Source organism: Homalodisca vitripennis, chromosome 2, assembly GCF_021130785.1.
Source record: "Homalodisca vitripennis isolate AUS2020 chromosome 2, UT_GWSS_2.1, whole genome shotgun sequence".
Lineage (NCBI taxonomy): Eukaryota > Metazoa > Arthropoda > Insecta > Hemiptera > Cicadellidae > Homalodisca > Homalodisca vitripennis.
Genome location: NC_060208.1, coordinates 42,141,264 through 42,160,398, shown reverse-complemented (window position 1 = coordinate 42,160,398; position 19,135 = coordinate 42,141,264). Strand labels below are relative to the sequence as shown.

The 19,135-nt window shown below is 31.0% G+C and overlaps 1 protein-coding gene across 3 annotated transcripts; it reads right to left on the bottom strand.

The window, feature by feature from the left end:
- Window positions 1-1,039: 1,039 nt before the first annotated feature.
- LOC124353843 lies at window positions 1,040-11,781 on the bottom strand. 3 transcript variants are annotated; one of them, XM_046803864.1, is made up of 5 exons: window positions 11,652-11,781; window positions 4,704-5,001; window positions 4,099-4,496; window positions 2,545-2,848; window positions 1,040-1,542 (listed from the first exon to the last, which is right to left on the bottom strand). In XM_046803864.1, the coding sequence occupies exons 1-5, from the start codon at window positions 11,733-11,735 to the stop codon at window positions 1,115-1,117; spliced, it is 1,512 nt and encodes a 503-aa protein (XP_046659820.1). In that variant the 5' UTR covers window positions 11,736-11,781; the 3' UTR covers window positions 1,040-1,114. The 3 variants fall into 3 exon arrangements, with proteins under 3 accessions (XP_046659820.1, XP_046659822.1, XP_046659821.1); XM_046803866.1 differs by having other exon boundaries at window positions 4,704-5,004; window positions 11,652-11,702; XM_046803865.1 differs by lacking the exon at window positions 11,652-11,781 and adding an exon at window positions 9,143-9,267.
- Between the last annotated feature and the right edge of the window lie 7,354 nt (window positions 11,782-19,135).

The following is a 19,135-nucleotide window of genomic DNA, read 5'->3' as shown; positions in this document are numbered from 1 at the left end:
ATTAAACATATTAAGCTAAACATTATTAAAACTGTAAGTACAGTACACTAGTACACATTGTTATTTTGGCTTTTCTAAAACTTATTTTGGAATTATGATTGGTTATGTTACTCTTACTATAACACGGTTTTCTGTTATTTGATAATATCCAGTGTAGAGCCTTAAAAGTGAGTCTTGAATTTGTAATTTTCAGTACTCATTCGACAAATTTTATGTACCTATTTCTTAAGAACTAACATTGATATACATTTGCAATATTCACCCTGCTATCTTGATGTGGTTTTGTAAAATGCGTACAACTTTTGTTATTTTTAGAATGAGACGCTGTATTATTTTCATATAATGTTTTTAATAATATAATTTTTCAATATACTGCTTATTACAGTATTTGTGTATAATTTTATTGAAATGGACATATATTTATACATCTATATTGTCTATGTGATGTATAACTTCAGCTCTTTATATTGCATACTTTCTGAGAAAAGGTTATATAATTACTTGTATTAACAAATCAAAGTTACTCGAAAAACGCTATAAATAAAATTACGTCACTTTATCTCACTAATACCTTCATTAATAGTGTTGTGGTGCATATAGTTCGATCTCAGGGTCTTCCTCCAACTCAAACAACAAGTTTCCTTTTGGCTTTAATTTTGAACACTTGCACTTGAGTGAATTTCTTGAACATACTTTTCTATGTGTTAACACACTCACTATGAATTTTTCAATAATCTACTACTATACTCGTATATAAATCGTCTATTACCAAACACTTTGTAACATTTTTTCGTTACATTTTGCCATAGCAGAGTATCGAGTTCCATTGTTTTTAAATGTAAAAATAAATAATTTTTTGTAACCTGTTGAATAATTCTGGATCAGCACGATCTCAGAGTACTGGTTCCAACCACAACAAAAAACCGTGAAAAACAGATATGCATTTATGAAAGCGTCAGCGAAATATCAACTTAACTTAAATCACGAAATTATGGGTTTCTAAAAGTTTACAATTCATATAATTATAAAACATACGAAGTAGAATAAGTGAAGTTTTTATTACATAAGTCTATTTAATTTAACACATATGTGTTGTCAACAATTGTTCCAGAAACTATGATGGCACTGGGGCCGGAGTAGTGACGGCGTATTTAGTACCAGAATCTTTATATAGACAGCGCTGCAGGTCGTACAGGACCTTCTCTGCTTCCGAGTAGGCTCTCCTGAGTACAGAGTCGCCGCAAGGAAGAGAATTGTTCCCGAAGAAGCTGCTCTCATACCCCAGAAGTGTCGCTACGTCCTTCACAACACTGTCGTACACGTCCTTGTAATTTACACTGAAATGTGAAGAGGCAACCTTGTAGCAGTTAAGGATGGTTTTCTCCGCGAAGATATATCCTTCACTGAAACAAGAGAGGATTGCCACATTTCCGGTTGCAGGCAAGAGACTGTTCACTGCGGCAAATTCGTTGTTAACTTTGGAGAGACGATATTTGGTGTCCTCGACGATATTCCGGTCGCACGCTAAGGCTGCTGATGAACCTGTAAAAATTGAAAGCTTTTATGAGGTTGCTTGTTCTATATTTTTTTGTCCAGAAAATATTTTTTTACAAGGATAATAATCCATATATAGTATAATAATTGGTGTGAATATCTCCATAATCAGGAAAATATAGAAAGAAAAATATATCGCGTATTGGTTGATCCGATTGCATATAGTAGATATATTTTATAAAACTATCGGATTTAGACAATTCACACCGACAGAACTTTTTATTAACACGCCAATACACAAATAGTATGTAAAACTTTATAAATGAGACTTTATAACGTGTATAAAATAAGTGGATTAAAACTTTTACTGTCAAATTCAAAGTATATACAAATATATGAATTACCTTATTAAAAAGTTTATTAAAAATTGAAATGCATGTGAGTTATGATGAAATATGTAACTACATTTATAGCGTATAGTTTTGTATTGCATAGTAGATTGCCATGTCATTAAACGTGTTTGACACATTATTGCATCATGCAATCAGTCAGTATTGCACTCTGCATTGAACTGCGATATTAAAAGGCCTTAAAATAATATTAAATGCTCTTTTAGAAGTAAACGTGATTTTTTAATACATTAAATTTTATATATTTAATATTATATTTATACACAGAAAAGATAAAAAATTATTTATAAAAAGAACTAATCATTTTTTTTTATTTGAGGTTGGAATGTAAAAATAGCGCCATTGTTTAAGTGAGGAAAAAAGCACTTTCCAAGCATGAGGAATAGAACCTAACCCGTTACTAACGTAGAACATTATTGTTTAATGACGTTTTCAGTAGATTCTATTAGTTATTTAATATTGGTTTATAAGACGTAAAATTAGAGTGAAAATTATAACTTATATTGAATATGGACCAGCATATATGAACATTTAACTGTAATACTATATACTGAATGCACTATTACCTATAACAAGTAACCGGATATGCGTGCATATAAATGTTTATTAAGGCTCTATGATATTAGGCCTTCAACATTACCAGTATTTGCAACGGCACTAAGAGCCGAGTAAGCTGAGGTGGAACAGTGAACCTCGCCCGGGTTGTCACTGGATGTGGCCGCGATGGTGGAGTAGTATCCGGAGAGATAACCGACAACTTGAGACAAGTAGTGGCCGGATCCTCTGGACTCTATGACGTAACTCTCCAGGGCTCTCTTCTGCAGATCGTAGTAGAACAACATCTTCTCTTCTATCTGGCTGACTTGTTGGCTGTTGAGGGCCTGAGCTAGCTGGACCTGAGAGGTGAGGTCGTTCTGGGTCAAGTAGTTGGAGTATCCTGTGGACTGGAAACGTGACCAAATGTCAAATAAAAATAAAAATATTTTAGGAAACTGAGCTTAACTGAATTTTACTGCTAATATTTGGAGTCCACCATAGATATTCAGGCAGTGAGATTAGACAGCAATATGCTCAATTAGACCATACTTCCTTCAATCGTTCTCAAACAACATTGGATTTTCACGAAAATGTGATACCTACGTTGGCAAAGAGGCATAATTTAGCTTCTGACATTATGAATTACTGAGTTTGGTATTGGTGATAATTTATTTCATCATTTATAAGAGTAGTCATGTGTAATAATTAAAAATATTGGTCAATGACACTTGTTTAATGGTCGGTTTTCTTTCCCTGCTATTGATACATATAATTGTAATTTTATTTCATTTCTTTCCTCAGTATAAAATGTTATTTAGTTACTCAGGAATAATAAAATCCAAACTTTATTCGTCCTAATATTTTATACAACACACATTATACATATCTTTCATTTCTAAAACCATGATAAAAAAATTATAATATAATTAGTTATATATCGAACAATTCATAACTGAAGCCACTCTTCTTTGTTTTAATATATTTATCATCAAAAAATCATACCTCAAACAATAAGCCTAAAATTACTCTAGTAAACTTTAACAATGTTTACTATTAATGATAATATAGAAGTACCCTACACCACGTGTCGTGTAACGGACTTAGCTGAGGTTCAATGCAAAATTGTATGTTCATAGATTCAATATTGACAGACAGAAAAGAAAACAACCATAAGAAAAGCAATTGTTGAGTCCCACAGCAAAAAAAAGAAAAATTAATTGTGCCAGCCTACTGAGAGATAAAATTCCATGAATCTCAGGCAAATTCTATAGTTGGACATTCACACCATTATAGACATAGATACATTCACATGTTTTCATTAAATTTGTGTTTAAATAGAAGTTTGCACAACACGTCACTATCAAATGATATTTTATGTGCTGGGATAATTTGCCTACATGTTTTAATATGCCACATGTTAAAATGCATTCTGACAAATTCATTTATTGTAATATTGTCTCGTGGTTTCCATCATTGTCATCCATAAGATCAAATATATACATACATACATACAAATATACATACAAATATATATATATATGTGTGTGTGTGTGTGAATGTATGTATCATGAAACATTTGCATTCTATAGTTCATTTTATACAATTATTTCATTCCCTGTAGTGATAATCCAAACCTAGTCCGCTGCAGATAACTTACCACCTGTTCCTCATACGCCTGCGCGTCTATATTTTCGCTCAGCTTCGCACAGTGCACTAGCTTCTGCAAGAACTCCCATCCCTTGGCGACCACATTTTTTGCAGCAGTTTGAGCGCACTCTGCTGCTGTAGTGAAGGTCGTCATGGCCGGACTGACGAAGGCGTTGTAGCTCCTGGTATTGTTTGCCACAGTGAAGTAGTTCTTGTTCCACGCTTCCACACAAGTCTTCAGCCTACTAAGAGAGTCCTTGTTGGGGTAGGTCCTGACGCAGCTGTCGATGCCTGTTAGAGCCCTGTGGTAAGCGTTCTGGTAGTTGGTAGTTATCCTTGTTAGATTGGCGGCTGCACGACGCAGTCTGGGTATAACGTCAGCCGCACAATCCTGGTAGGAGGATACCTCTGTGTAAACAGAAATACTGAGCAAAATATTCGTAAATACAATTAATAATTAAACTATGGCTTTACTAAAGTTTGAATCGTACTTTAATAACAGGTCTTGACGTTGACTTTTGTCATAGGCACTCTTGTTATATAGAGAGTTTGAAAAATAAAATACCATTAGAAGACTTATAAAACTTCAAACTATAAAAATCTATTGTAAAATACCATTATCTATAGCTTTAGTCATGAAAGTAGAGATGCCTTCGACACAGCCCTGTGCGCTTGTCCCCTCCATCATCAACTGCGCAGTCGACAGCTCCTGCGCCTGGTACCATGCGACTCTGCGCAGACTCTCCTCCAGACCCTGCTCCACGCTCTGTGCAGCATTTACTGCGCCGATATTAGTCAAGTTCTCTTCCTGCAGCGCACGACTAGGGAAATATTGGTGCCAGGCCGTTATGTCTGCTTTCTTCCAAGAGACATAGTCACTCACTTTGATGTCCGCAACGGCCAAGGACAATATCTGCTTAAAATAGTTATAAGCGTTATGAAAAAAACACTATCACACTAGACCAATACAAAATTATATTTTGATGGATTTTTTAATCATGAGTAAAGTAAAAGTCTGATTTACGTGAGTTGTTGAAGTCCAACTTCCCTTAAACAAAAAGTTCAAAACATTCCACACACTTTGACATTCTCATTGATCAAATTAACTTACTATTTCGATATAGGCTATGTCTCCAGGGTGTGATGCAGTGTAAATAGTTCTAGGTTAAACTCTTGCTTATCAAGCAAGGTGAAATCGAGCTAGATTATCGTATTTCATATGAAAATAGGCCAAAACACTTTTTTACAATTTATTTACAGGGAGATTTTCTCCAAAATATTTTTAGTATTTTACAGTCCCCATCTGAGGAATAAATGATGCTTCTCCATTTAATATTGTCTCAATCATCGATAGTCCATTCTCCTGTGTCCATGATTTAAACGAGCTAAGTACATTTGTATATATTTACTTAGGTTGAAATTATATAGTCATTATATTCAATACTCGTAATACAGTTTCAACGCCGATTATCAGTCTTATTAACTCGTTCTCTGGCTTTGTTACTAATTACGCGTCTAACGAATTGCAGAGCTCATCATGTAAAAACAATATTTTTTGTTTTATATGTTAGAGATTGGAAGTTTTAATAAATACATTTCATAATGTGTAATGTTAATTTTTTGTTTCTAAAATGTTTATATTAACAGAAGTGAAGTGTTTCACTAAATATTAAAGTCATTTCTAATTTCATATGTCACTTAAAATAAAGATAAATTAAGTACTTAAGAGATCAAATTAATGTTCTAACCTAAAACGTAAGATACTGGCTGGTAATGTTTCTCTTGCTGTGTTTTCCCTAATATTTCCATATACTACTGAATCATCCAACACTGCCAAATTTTCAAAGTTGCTTACTCAATATATACACATCAGATGCACTAGATATACAATAAGTCTGCTGAAACTATACGAATATATTCTATTATGTGTACAAGCTATTGTTAGAGTCAGGATTCTGAAGCTAGAGGTATGTGATAATATTCTACTTATAATCTAGTGTTGAAAAATATTCAGATCCTTCTAACTGCCCTATATATCATCTGCAGATGAAAGAATAAGTCTCTCAGGTTATATATATATTTACTTATGTTTTTGTAATCTGCACAAATCCTTACTTCCCCGTTTAACTTTGAAACAATCGCCAAACCCGCAAATCTATATATTTTTCTACTTTGGATATTACAAATTTTTTTTTCAAATTATTTATTTCTTTTTCTGTGTTATACCTCATCCAAAATAATACTCGCCTTGGTTCACCAATAGCATATGGATACATTTCGTCTCTAATTTCAATTCTGTATTAATCTGTATTTATGGTACCTATGGTCTCCTTAGGAAGGGCTTTTGTTCTCCTTAAACATCATATACGTCTTATAAACAATATTTTTTCTGATTTCTGATTTATAAATTAACTCAGGTCAAAATTTACCATGAATGTTTTTAGTACATTTACCCTGTCTAAAAAGTTTCATATCACGTCACGAAGTTTACATTTAACTATGAACAATCTGTAATACGTAGAACTCCAAATTACTGTTACATCGGCTACACTATCCAAACAAAATGTTATAGAAGAGTTCCTATCGCCATGTCAACTGCCTATGATTTAGATCAAATAGAGTTTATCTGTTCTGAAAAGCACCTCAAAGGGACATTATTTCTTGACTAGAAAATGAGTTTTGTTTTAAAAGACAAATTAATTTATTAGGCCTACTAGTCCTAATACTCATTTTATCAAAGTTCCACACTTGGGAAATATTAAATTTAGCCCCTTGAGCAGACCATAGGACTTTGTTGTGGGGATAGGCTTTACCACATTGCCAATATTTTCGAACTTGTTTTTTCTACGAATCTTTATTCTTATCTGCAGCATCAATACGTGACTAGCCTATTTGTTGTCACACTAATAACTGTTGCTGGTGGACTAAATCAGCATCATCATCTTTCCTTCACTTGCTTTAGAGTAAAATCTTCCTCTAAAGATTTTCAGGAGATCATCGGAGAGTTTGGTGTCCTGAAGTCCTTGAATATTTTTTTATAATAAGTATTTAATGTAGATGACAACATTATAATTAATTGACATTCTGTATAGATAATTTATAAACGCTTCCACCTGTTCACCCTTCATTTAGATTTTTTTTTTCTTTTTTTGTGAAAAATCTAGTCGGTTCATACACAATATTTAGTTTTCGTTAAAATGACTAATCAATCATTATATTAATTTATCGTAGTTTTTCAGATCACTTCGAGAAAGACGATACTTTGTTAAAATACCTTCAGCTTCATCTCCAAACGTATATAATCAAAGTTTTTAATTAATATTTTTCAACTGTTTCGCTTCACTTTGTAACCATCCTGTACCTCTCCCATATCTTGTTCAAAACTTCCAAGTTATATTACGGGAGCTAGCAACGTTTCTAAAACAAGAATTTCAGGTCAGCTGAAATTTTGATATGCTGTCTTTCTTGCTCTTTCGGTTGGAGTCCGGGCTATCTGGCTGGCGGTAGTGGTTGCGTTTATTAATGCGCATCTTACCTGCACAGGTAAAAATCCTGGAGCGCTTCGACAAATGGACAACATGGCGTCAGTCTAAAGTCATATGTTTGTTTTGTGTTTGTGTTATTTGTGATGTTTATTTATTACTTTCGCAACAATCGCCAGTGGTAAAATGATATGTGTTTTCTAATTAAAAAAACACTCTTCTCTCACAAACCACCTGTCTCATTTATTTCAGTAGGCATTCAATGTCTTCAGTTTATATTTTAAACAACCATCATGAAAATGAATAATGATTTTATCTTTATGTCCTTTACAGATTCACATTTCATTTTACCACTGGCGATTGTAGCGAAATTAATAAATAAACATCACAAATAACACAAAAACAAAACAAACATGTGATTTTAGACTGACGCCATGTTGTCCATTTGCCGAAGCGCTCTAGGATTTTTACCTGTGCAGGTAAGATGCGCATTAATAAACGCAACCACTACCGCCAGCCAGATAGCCCGGACTCAAACCGAAAGAGCAAGAAAGACAGCATATCAAAATTTCAGCTGACCTGAAATTCTCTCTCGAAAACGTTGCTAGCTCCTATACTATTATTTTTTTTCCTAATCTAACTTGCTGGATGTGTTATAGAAGTCAATTCGAATTTTCCTTGTTCTTCATTGTTCCTGACACCCCTTGGTTTTTTTTATCTCCTAGACATGGTATTGACTATCTTAAAATGGTCACGCTGTTAGATATAGCAACTATATATTCAGTATGTAAACATTTAACTGTCAGTCTAAACAAAAATAAACCCACAGTTAAAAATAAACGTAACATTTAAAACTAAATATTTGCAAAGCTGCACAGATACTCAATAACTATGTTATACCAATAAATGGTAGAATACAAAGATGAGTTGAAGAAAATTGATATTTAAATTATTAAGCGATATTTTTAATTCCAATTTAAATGATGTGGTGCTTCCCATCATCAGATTTACACTTAATAAACATTTACTGTATTTGCGATAAATTCTGAAAACAGTAAACGTAGGTTTAATTTTTAGAACTGTGGTTAAACTTTCAATATGTAGTTATTTTAACAATGGAATCATTCTCAGCCTCTGGGATCATTAAATATTTTTATATTCCTTATCAAAGTTAAGAATAAAATTTAAATCAAAACAAAAGATTCATGAGATGATCCTATCATAAAATCAAATACTACCTACGAATACTCCTTCTATAACACCCGTTAAAATACGTATACTCTTATGAACATAAAGCAGACACTCAAACAAATATATCATACATCCATAATACTTATTAGAACTTGTACTCTAACCTATTTTAGTTGATGACTCTCTTTAAAAAAAAGAATATAAAAATACATAACATTTTATTGTATATACGAATGTATATATTATACATATGCAAGTACTTTATGTAAACTGAAAGCAAATATTTTGAAATATTAAAGCACTATATAGGTTTAAAAATTATTTTATTCAAATAAATTCATAAAAAAATAATCCATAATCACTGATCGAAGTAAAGCTTACCGTAATGAGTAATGTAACAAACAATAATGTTGCCATTGCCATTGTAACACATGTACAAAGGAAATATTTTTGGACTGAAGTAATACATGACCAGTTTCTCTATATATACAGGAAGGGGAAATTAGTTACTTTCCTTGTTCGTAAATAATCCAAATAAACGTTTTTTACTGTAGCTTAAGCTGATTAAACTGAACAAACACTGTAAAAGTTACAGTTTGTTAACATACAGCACAGTAGTTCTGCGCTTTCCTCGTTTTAAGAATCTTATCAGTGTCGTAAAGCGCTCGGGATTTTCGTGAATTTACAATAGCGGTTCTCTAAACAGTTGAGCTCGCTTATTATTTTGTCACTACATAGATAAACATATATCGAGTATAGATTTATCCTCGTTTAGATGTGATGCTGGCATATGCAGAGTTTCAAAATTATGTTATACAACTTTAGGAAATGATAAGTCATGCCAAAACATAGGAAAATTTCGTATAAACACATTTTATAAAAAATATTATTTTTCAATCCGTATGTCTCTTTGTGATTTTTACGTAAAAACGTATGATTCAAAAGTACTTTTATCGACATAACTTTTAATTGTGCGTGACTATATTTCTATGTTACATGTAACACTTTGCGAAATATTAATACAATATATTTACTAGTACTAATATGGCAATCGTTTAAAACTTCTGATGTTAAATTTCATTAAATCTATAGTACAGACGACAAAACTATGAGAAACCGCTTTTTATGCAATAAAAGTTTGGCTTTTCAATATAAAAGTTCAGAATTAAAGCAAAGATTTTCTTTTTTAGCAACAATATCATATTAAAATTATTACAACTAATATCAATACCCGATTTATAAAAATAATTGGATCAATTAACGGCTGTTCCTAAAACAGATGATTTCTTTCTTCTAAAGTAATTCATTAATGAGTAAATAAATAGTAATAATAGTCCTGGGAATGAATGTTTTACTTAATTGCACTGTTTTCGAAATAATCTAGTTTAAGTTACTTTTTTGGGTGTTAGTTATTTATTTATTCTTAATCGATTTTTGAAAATGGTAGTTAATAATAACGTTTATTCATAGTATAATTATCTGAACTATCGCACACGTGAAATCAGCTGATCATAAGGGGTTCACACATTAGCTGTGGCCTTAATCGAGGAGGTTATACAGTATTTAAAATCTTTGGGTCAAAGTCTTATAAATTAAATACAGAATAAAAAATTAAAAACACAAATTTAGCCACTAAGGTATTTAAAAAAATTTGGGTGAAATTATTTATTTACTTCATTTACCTTACCTACACAAGTACCTAATAATGAATTCGTTGAGTTCCAAATTTTGTGTAAATAAATTCTATAAAAAGTGTTGAAAGGCTTATTATTGTATATTTATATTTACATCAAACACATTTCGTGGCTACATTTCTAATATAAATACAGTATAAATTATATCTAAAAGAGACGGTTCTTTGAAAACAATGGCCCTAATAAGTTTGAAAATATAGGCCACACAAGCCAAGCAATCGCACATATATCATATAAATTATAGCATAAAAATTACAAGAAATTTAATTTAATTTAATTTAATTTCAAATTTTACCGTATGAAATTCAAACTATGACTAATAATAATTTTGTTAAAGGACTTCTTTTAGGTCTAGTTTTATAAATAATCTTTTGTTCAGTTCAATATTTTAACTATTACCTTTTTTCAATTCAATTTTAACTTAATCATAAGGTAAATGCTCGGAACTAGAAACTGCACAAAGCAGACCAAGTCCTTTTAAATCTCTTTTTCATAACGTACAATATTTTGCATGTAAACAGGGAAGATTTGCTCCATATTTTGGGATATTTCATATATTATGATCTAATAGAAAAAGTTATTAAAATTTGGTTACAGGTAAAAAAATTCACTATTAATACACGTCTAGTTAAAGGTAAAACTAAATACAGAAATTTATATTTAAAAATTAATGTAACAGACTTGGTTTACATGTAATAATAAAAAGTTATTATTATAGGTGAAAGGAATAAAGTAACACTTGTGCTCCAGTGTCTATGTTACTCTTTAATAAGTGTGAACATTATAATCATGATACTTCACGTGGGGCTGAGAGTGTTAGCAAATAAAAATTTGTAAGGATAAGTTAATTTTCAGGAGCATATCCGACTTTTACGTGTTAGAAAGGTTAAGAGATTTTTAAAGAATGATACATTTTATAAATACTGCAAATTAAATTAAATACCCATAAGGTGTTTAAATTTTTTTTATTCCCTGTATATAAAAATAAATTAGTTTTATACAGTCACATGTATAAAGAAATCGAATTATTTGTGATAAATATTTCAAAATCCTTATATCATTAGTTGTGTGGTAAATATAATGGCTACAATACTTACGAGAATGGTGAGAATTATATTTTAATATTACCTAACAAGAGATTTTACCATATGTTTGTTATACGGTACAACGAAAAATTGGAAGAAACACTTACTTACCACCGAGATTAAGAGGATACGTGAATCACCCATTGTTCTCTTACACAGTAATGTTTCATACTCTGTGGATCCACCAGAACACATGAACTTATAAATGAAACAGTCGACAGTTTGAAGAGCAGAGCGAATGTGTAAACGAATATGTTTTATTTATAAAGTTCTGGGTGTGTCTAATTTGAGGAAAGTACATTTACAACAGCTGATTTATTTCCATAAATGTGCATATATCTTTGTTTAACTGCAAATCAGGAAATTCAACACTTGTGTTATTGGGATGCCACCTATATATTATCACCGAAAAAACTTTAATTTATTTCAAAGTGTGTTTATACTTGTTTCCGTTATGATAAATAATTAAGATAAAAAGCTAAACTTTGCGTTCAATAATTTTCTGTAAATTATGACACCCTTAACATATAGAGCAAGAATATTTAATTATATTAAAAGCCGAAACATTCAACCGAAAAGTGGTTTTAGAGCCTTGGAACATAAAGTTTGTAATAATTTGCAGAATCAATTAATTGAAAGAGTCAAGTAAGACATTGGTATAGATTTGGAATGATCTTTGATGAATAAAAATATTTTTTTCCTGACAATATAATCGTAATTTAAAAACCAAAATCACCTGGCTTTGTTAAAAACTAAAAAATAGTTTGTTCTAAGAAAGAAACTAATATAATAATAAAAAGAACAAACAGCTGTTAGAACAAGAGAGTTAATGCGAGAGCATTAATGGAGAATAACACTGTCGTCGAAGCTGTGATGCCGATATATAATGGTAGACTATGTAGCTATTGAGGGGTCAGGGAATAAATGTATATATATATATATATATATATATATATATATATATATATATATATTCCCTGAACATATGAAGAATGGATGCAGAGAGAGTACTAAGGCTATTTGGCTATTTGATATAACTCTCTTAGTGTGATGGCCGATGCATACAATGTTACTTCCTGTAGCCTTCCTCCTTCTTATATACTTGTGGCAATGAATTCATACCTTATCGCAGTTATGTGAAAGTACAAGTTATGGGAAGCTGAGTCAGCCAGTAAAAATCGATTAAAAAGAGCATTTTCAAAATTTAAGAACTTACGTAAAATGACACGTTAATGTATCGTGCTTTCAAATTCAATTAAACAATGAGAACCAACACCTCTGCTGTAATCATAAATAAAATTTTTTTTAATTTTGTACTCCTTGCTCTCTAAAATACATGAAAGAAGCAGTTAAATTGCTTGCCCTCATACTCAATCAAGCTATAACCAACACATCGTTTCTTCCGTAGAACCTACTAAAGTATGTGAAGCAATATAAGACGAATAAGGAAACGAAACCAATTATTCAGATCAAGTAAAAAATCGTGAACTTTCAGAAAATACATAAGGAATGGAAACCCTTAAAGCTCAACAAATCCGTAAAAAACTTAAGGTATATGATAATGCGCTACCATATAATAAAGGCCACTTCACCATCGTTCAAAAAACCACTGCCGGATGTTTGAGTTAAAACCACAACTAAGCCAAACCCAATATGGGAGATCTTTACTGTTAACAGGTAGATTTAGAAACTTTTTCTTGCATATACTGAAATGTAAGTTGGCTATTTGTTTGTTTTCCATTAATTTTTTCCAAATTATCGAGGATTATATTTTATACTGAGATGTCAGATCTCGTTGTTTCCACATTCAACAAAAACTAAAAAAAAACTAACTAGTAACTAAACAGTAGTTTTTAAAATCGGGATAGTATTTAATATTATAAATAGGTTGAACTAAATATTCCTTGTAAAAAAATTAATAAAAAAATATGTGTTTGTAACATTTGTAAAGATTAAATCCCCTATTATAGTAAATTTGAACAATTATAATCTTTTTTTAATAATATACAAATTCAGGGCTATCAGTAGGTTGCTTGAATATACTAATAATAACAATACATATGCTTAAATTTAATATAAACTAATAATAAAACTAAAGTCTTAATATTTTATAAAACACTTTTAATATTTTAAAACAATGTTGCAGGATGTTGTCGAAGTATTATAGTACAAATAGTAAATTCCGTTGATAAAATTACAATATTAATCTCATTGTTTATCTTAAAATTAGTATTAAGTGTACTAATGCCCACAGAGATTAGAATTTCAGACGATAATTGTATCGTGCATCCCATTAAAAGCTGAATAATTATCTAGAATATAATGAAAATAAACCATCTTTTGCATTTTGTAAAATAAAGTGAACGAAGGTGTTTTACGTGATCTCTCATCTATTATTCTTGCAATATCCTGTTTTCGGTTTCTTATTCGTTGTTATCACTTGTTTATATCACAACCTTATCGTAGAGAATAAATTAATAGCACAAATAAATAAAGGTACTCCTAGTCTAGGCAATTCTTTAACAGCGAGAAGCTGCATTAAGACACATTAAATTAAAACTAATTAGAACAAAAATTGGCATAAGATTCTGCTAAATCTACTTAATATTTAAATTATCATTCGAATTATCGTTTGAATTGGGTACAACAAAATACCTTGTCAAACTCAAACCGAATAAAACGAAAAGATATTGAACATGCATATATAAACAAATAATCGATAAACTCAGCTTTGGGCCAACTTTGTAGACAACATCTACTGCACAATTTCCTGTTCTGTTAATATCTTAGTTTATCTCACTCAACATTATCAAAACTTTGATTGTCTGTTTGACAGCCAGATTATTGTTGTGCTCTCCTAGCTTCCAGCTACTCCGATGTCACGCCTCACTTGTTTGACTTAATCGTCTAGTACTTAAGACATTGACATAATATTTAACATAACTCATCGCCCAAAGGATAGCAACACTTTTTATTATGTTTCATTAAATATAAGTAACTGTACACTAAAGTACCATGCAATGGACAAATAGTTAAATGTTGTAAATTATGAGCATATTTTGAGAGCTGTTCAACAGTTTACAGTTTATTCTCTTTTGTGTAACGTGAAAATCACCGGGTCAAAACCTCATAAGCTTAACAAAACCTTTACAATAAAACAGTAAAATAAAAACTTGTGTTTAGAATTGGATGTTCGCTTAACATTATACTTTAATTGGTTAATATTATCTTACTAATAATCTAATAATAGTACTGGTTAATCTAATCTCAGTGTACTTACCAATACTTTGTTTAGCTGACACTATTGCCTTAGCAAGATCGATAAAAATATTTTTAAATGACGTTATTTAAATTAAGTCTCATCCACGTAGTTTTATTTACCCAAACGAACCAAGAGGAAAATAGCAGGTTTTCAATTGGATATAGCAGTTGGTGGCCGGGTTTCTCGTTGGAAAAGCTGTCGATAATATCATGTTAATTGCTCTGGTAATCTAATATTGACTGCAGCTAGTAATTTCATTTTGGATGCTGCCTGTAACATGGCCACATCTGCTAGTTTATATATGTATTTAGGTTTTCAAGTTATTAGCATTAAAATTATTTAGTGCAAACAGATTGTTTCAATTTTACGTGACTGACATGTTGTATTAGAACTCAAGTAAATTAAAAATATCATGCACCAAACAAAAACGTATACATTATTATGATACAAATATCGCTCGTGAATTGGCATACATGAAAAATTCTAAAAAAAGTTCAGAATTTATCATAATAGTCTCTTAGTACCTGTGGGTTAGCAGTTCTAAAACAAACCTCATCCAAAATTATTTAAAATTCAGTCTTACTGAGTAATGAATAAGAGAACTTGCTTATGGCTATGGAATTAGGAATATACAGATAGTATTTTATAATATAAGTGTAATGCGTGTATTATAACAATAAGGCTTTATGACACTTACCAAAGAGAAACGTGAAATGGTATTAACATATATACACAAAACACAAAATAAAATTATATTAAGAAACGAAAAATAATATCCTCACTATAGCAGTGGACCTAAATGGGGGAAAGATAGAAATAAAAATTTTTGTGTCTGTGTAATTGTACAATGGGTTTGTTAACGAGAGTTTAATTCCCAGGCAGCGTAAACAATGGTGGAGCAACAATAGCCTTTGTTACACTACAGAAAAGCTTACCGCCTGTGGTGTAATAATGTCGCCGGTATTGTCACTTTAAATAGGGATAAAACAAGTTTGAAAAGTTGATAATTTTAAATAGTGCAATAATAAAAACTACATGAAAAATGTGTTAATAAAGAAGCTGGAAATTATAATTAATAATAAATCCACAGCTCATCGTACTGTAATTGAAGTAAATGTTTATATTTGTGAGTGTATCATCTTCTACAGACAAATTCTATACGCGATATAAATACTTGTATTGCATAAGTTAAATATGCACAGACATTCAGTGGGGTAAATATTGACAGTGAATTCTTTGTCACCTCCAGGTCCAGAAATCCGTTTCCAGACCACTCATCCCCACTATATTGTAATGTACAGGTGAGCTTGACCACCCCAGCAGCATATATTTAGTGGTCAGACTGAGTTGGTGCAGCAATTTTCTCTTCTTATAGCTCGTAATTTGTCCAAACGGATGACAATACAATTATATTCAATTTAAAAAAAATATAGAAATTCTACACCGATAATTCGGGCGAAAATAAAAGTAAATAAATTATATTAAAAGTTTTACCGTGTGAAAAAATGTTGAAAATCTTTTAGGAAAGTGGCAGCTCAAAAACAAAATTAAAATGTTCATTAACAAACCTAAATAATTTCCACCCATTATATAAGCTTTCTAACAACTCTTTTCCTCAAAGTTGAAGGATGAAGTATTACATACCGAAATAGACAATAGCGAATCTCTCGAACCTTCCAGTTGTCACGTCTAACTCATAGAGCATTTTAACGCTTGTCAGAAGCTAATTTAAGGCCTAAACTAGTAGAATCACAAAAATCTAGAAAACGGATAAAATATTGTAATGGTCAGAGAACCATACACTAAAATATTACTTCAACGAATTCCAATTTTTTAATATTGAAGAGTTGAAAGATCAAGTGTTCTGAAGAATTCCGAAGTCCTGAAGAACTAGAGATTTAGAAGCATTCTAGAACGACGTAATTCTCCACTATTCTAAACCACAAAAGTTTAATACTATGAACTTCACTAATAAAAATATTTTAGAGAGAGTGAAATTTCAGGAAATAGGAATTACCTGAGTTGGCGATTCACATTATCTGTAAGGAAGTTTCTACATGGAAAAATATTCAAGAGGCTAGAAACTTTCAGAGACAATCAGTATTGTTAACTTCACTACCAATTCAAACCAATCTAGTTATATCAAAACATTCACTTAGGGTACAGTACTCTTCTTCTAGTTATGCTGCACATATTTTTGTACTCCCTAAGGTTAAATTAAAACTTTAAAATCCCAGCATTAATTAGTTTATTCTCTAGAAACATTGTTTGTGTTGGTCTAAGTTCCACCTGACGCATAATTACTAATAAATGTTTATCTATCATCTCGGATTGCTTAGTAATATAATGAATAGTGTAATTCAGAGAAGGAACTGTTTATTTATTTTGAGTCGATAAAGTCATTAGAGTAGTGACAGTTTGATTGGGAAAATACAGGTAAATGATAAAGAGTCATATAGAAAAATAGGGTTTATTTGTATGATAAAATTCAGTGAATCAAACTGAAACTTGTCACTGGCAGGATACAAAAATAGAGAATATCCTCAAATGAGAAGTACAAACCTACACTGAATCCTTGTATGTAGCTTCCAAGCTAAAATTCAAGGGAAAGAAAAATAATATGAGTGGTTATCTCCGATTTTCAGTTCTTCAAAGAAACTGAAACAGCTAAAAAAAGTTAGATAATATATCTAACACAGCAGTTAAAATTTGTTGTGAATACGAACAGATATACGAAATCTTCACCCAGCTTCCAATCTTAGTTGATTACATCTGGTATCTACAGTAAACAGTTATGTTTCCTCGCAGAAAAGGCCATATGAATTATCTCTAGGTTTTGGAAAATATTTGTTCGCGGATCAAATTAAAGTTAATCATTCTTAGATACCAATTACACAGAAATGTATTAGATAGCCAGGTTGAATATCCATTATTAAATATCTAATTTTGCAAAAAAAAAACGCTAGCTGTAGGTAATTTGGTCTAATAACAAGAATAATTTTCTTAGTTCTGTAAAAATTTCGAGTTTTGGTATTTGGTAATGATATATGGGTTTTTAGCGGTACGGAAAATTTTCGCCGACGAGAACATCTTCTATAAATAAAAAACAACTTGGCATATATCTTTGCATGCCTGTAAATTGCCCAGGTCACTAGGTGTAACTGAAACGGGTGGAATTAAAAAATGTATCTGTGGATTAAGTAACACGTTTTAACGATATTACGATCACTGATGAATCCAAATCATCAATATTGTATTAAAACAATTCTTGAGTGATTGGTAATATCACAAAATAGACTACAAAAGATATCGTATAAATTCATGATTATTTTTGAAAGATTAAACCTTTTATATTTTGCAATTTTAGTATAATGGTATTCAATCTCGTTGTTAAATCCCTTTACAGTCTTTAAAATTGCTTTTCGTGTTTTATTTCTGAGCTTATTCTATTCACCGACTTTACGCAGCTATAAAGTTCGACATAAAGCTTACACCTGTTACTGATGTTAGTTTTAATAATTGCATCATTTTCTTTGTCTATGGATAAATATAACGCTGTATGATATGATAATATTGGTTGTCAACAGTAACAAAACATTTAATAATATTACAATTTATGCAATATGTTTAACATACGAGTACAATTAGAAACACGCGTACTTTTCTAACGCTAAGACAAAAGTATTTATGGAGAGAATTTTCAGTGTAATGGACACGTTTTTATAAATGCTGACAGTCCATTAGTTTTTGGATATTTTCTTATTCTTAATTCTTCAAATCTTGATATCTTTTATAAAATTTGTACCACGACTGTTTTAAACTAACTGAGGAGATAGAGATCACCTCACCCATCCAGAGTGGTGCAATCTACTTTTGGTAGGCAAAATATTTTCATTTAAAATGTATAGTCCTTTTATTTAACTTTTTAAAGACAGAAATAGAAAACAACGTTTTTTAAACATTTAAAGTTGGTAATTTAGTGAAATTTTAATTATGTCGTATAAAAATTCAGATGGAGTTTCACTATATACATAAAACTGGGCACTACTGATCAAGAACTAAACAATAAATGTTTTATAAAATGTTAATGTGAACTGATATTTTAGCCTTTTTTTCGAACTAAACCTGGAAGTTTCAACAGCAATTTATAGTCATTTAGGATTTTTCCGAACATCGTTAAGTACTACAACACAATCAGTAACACTACGTTTAGAGATCTGCAGTCTGACCTATTCTTGAAGTAAATGACTAAACTAATGCATGACTACAACCTAGGTTAAAGTAAATAAAACATAGCAGAGCGTTGTGAGACGCATAAGTCAGGAACCACAAC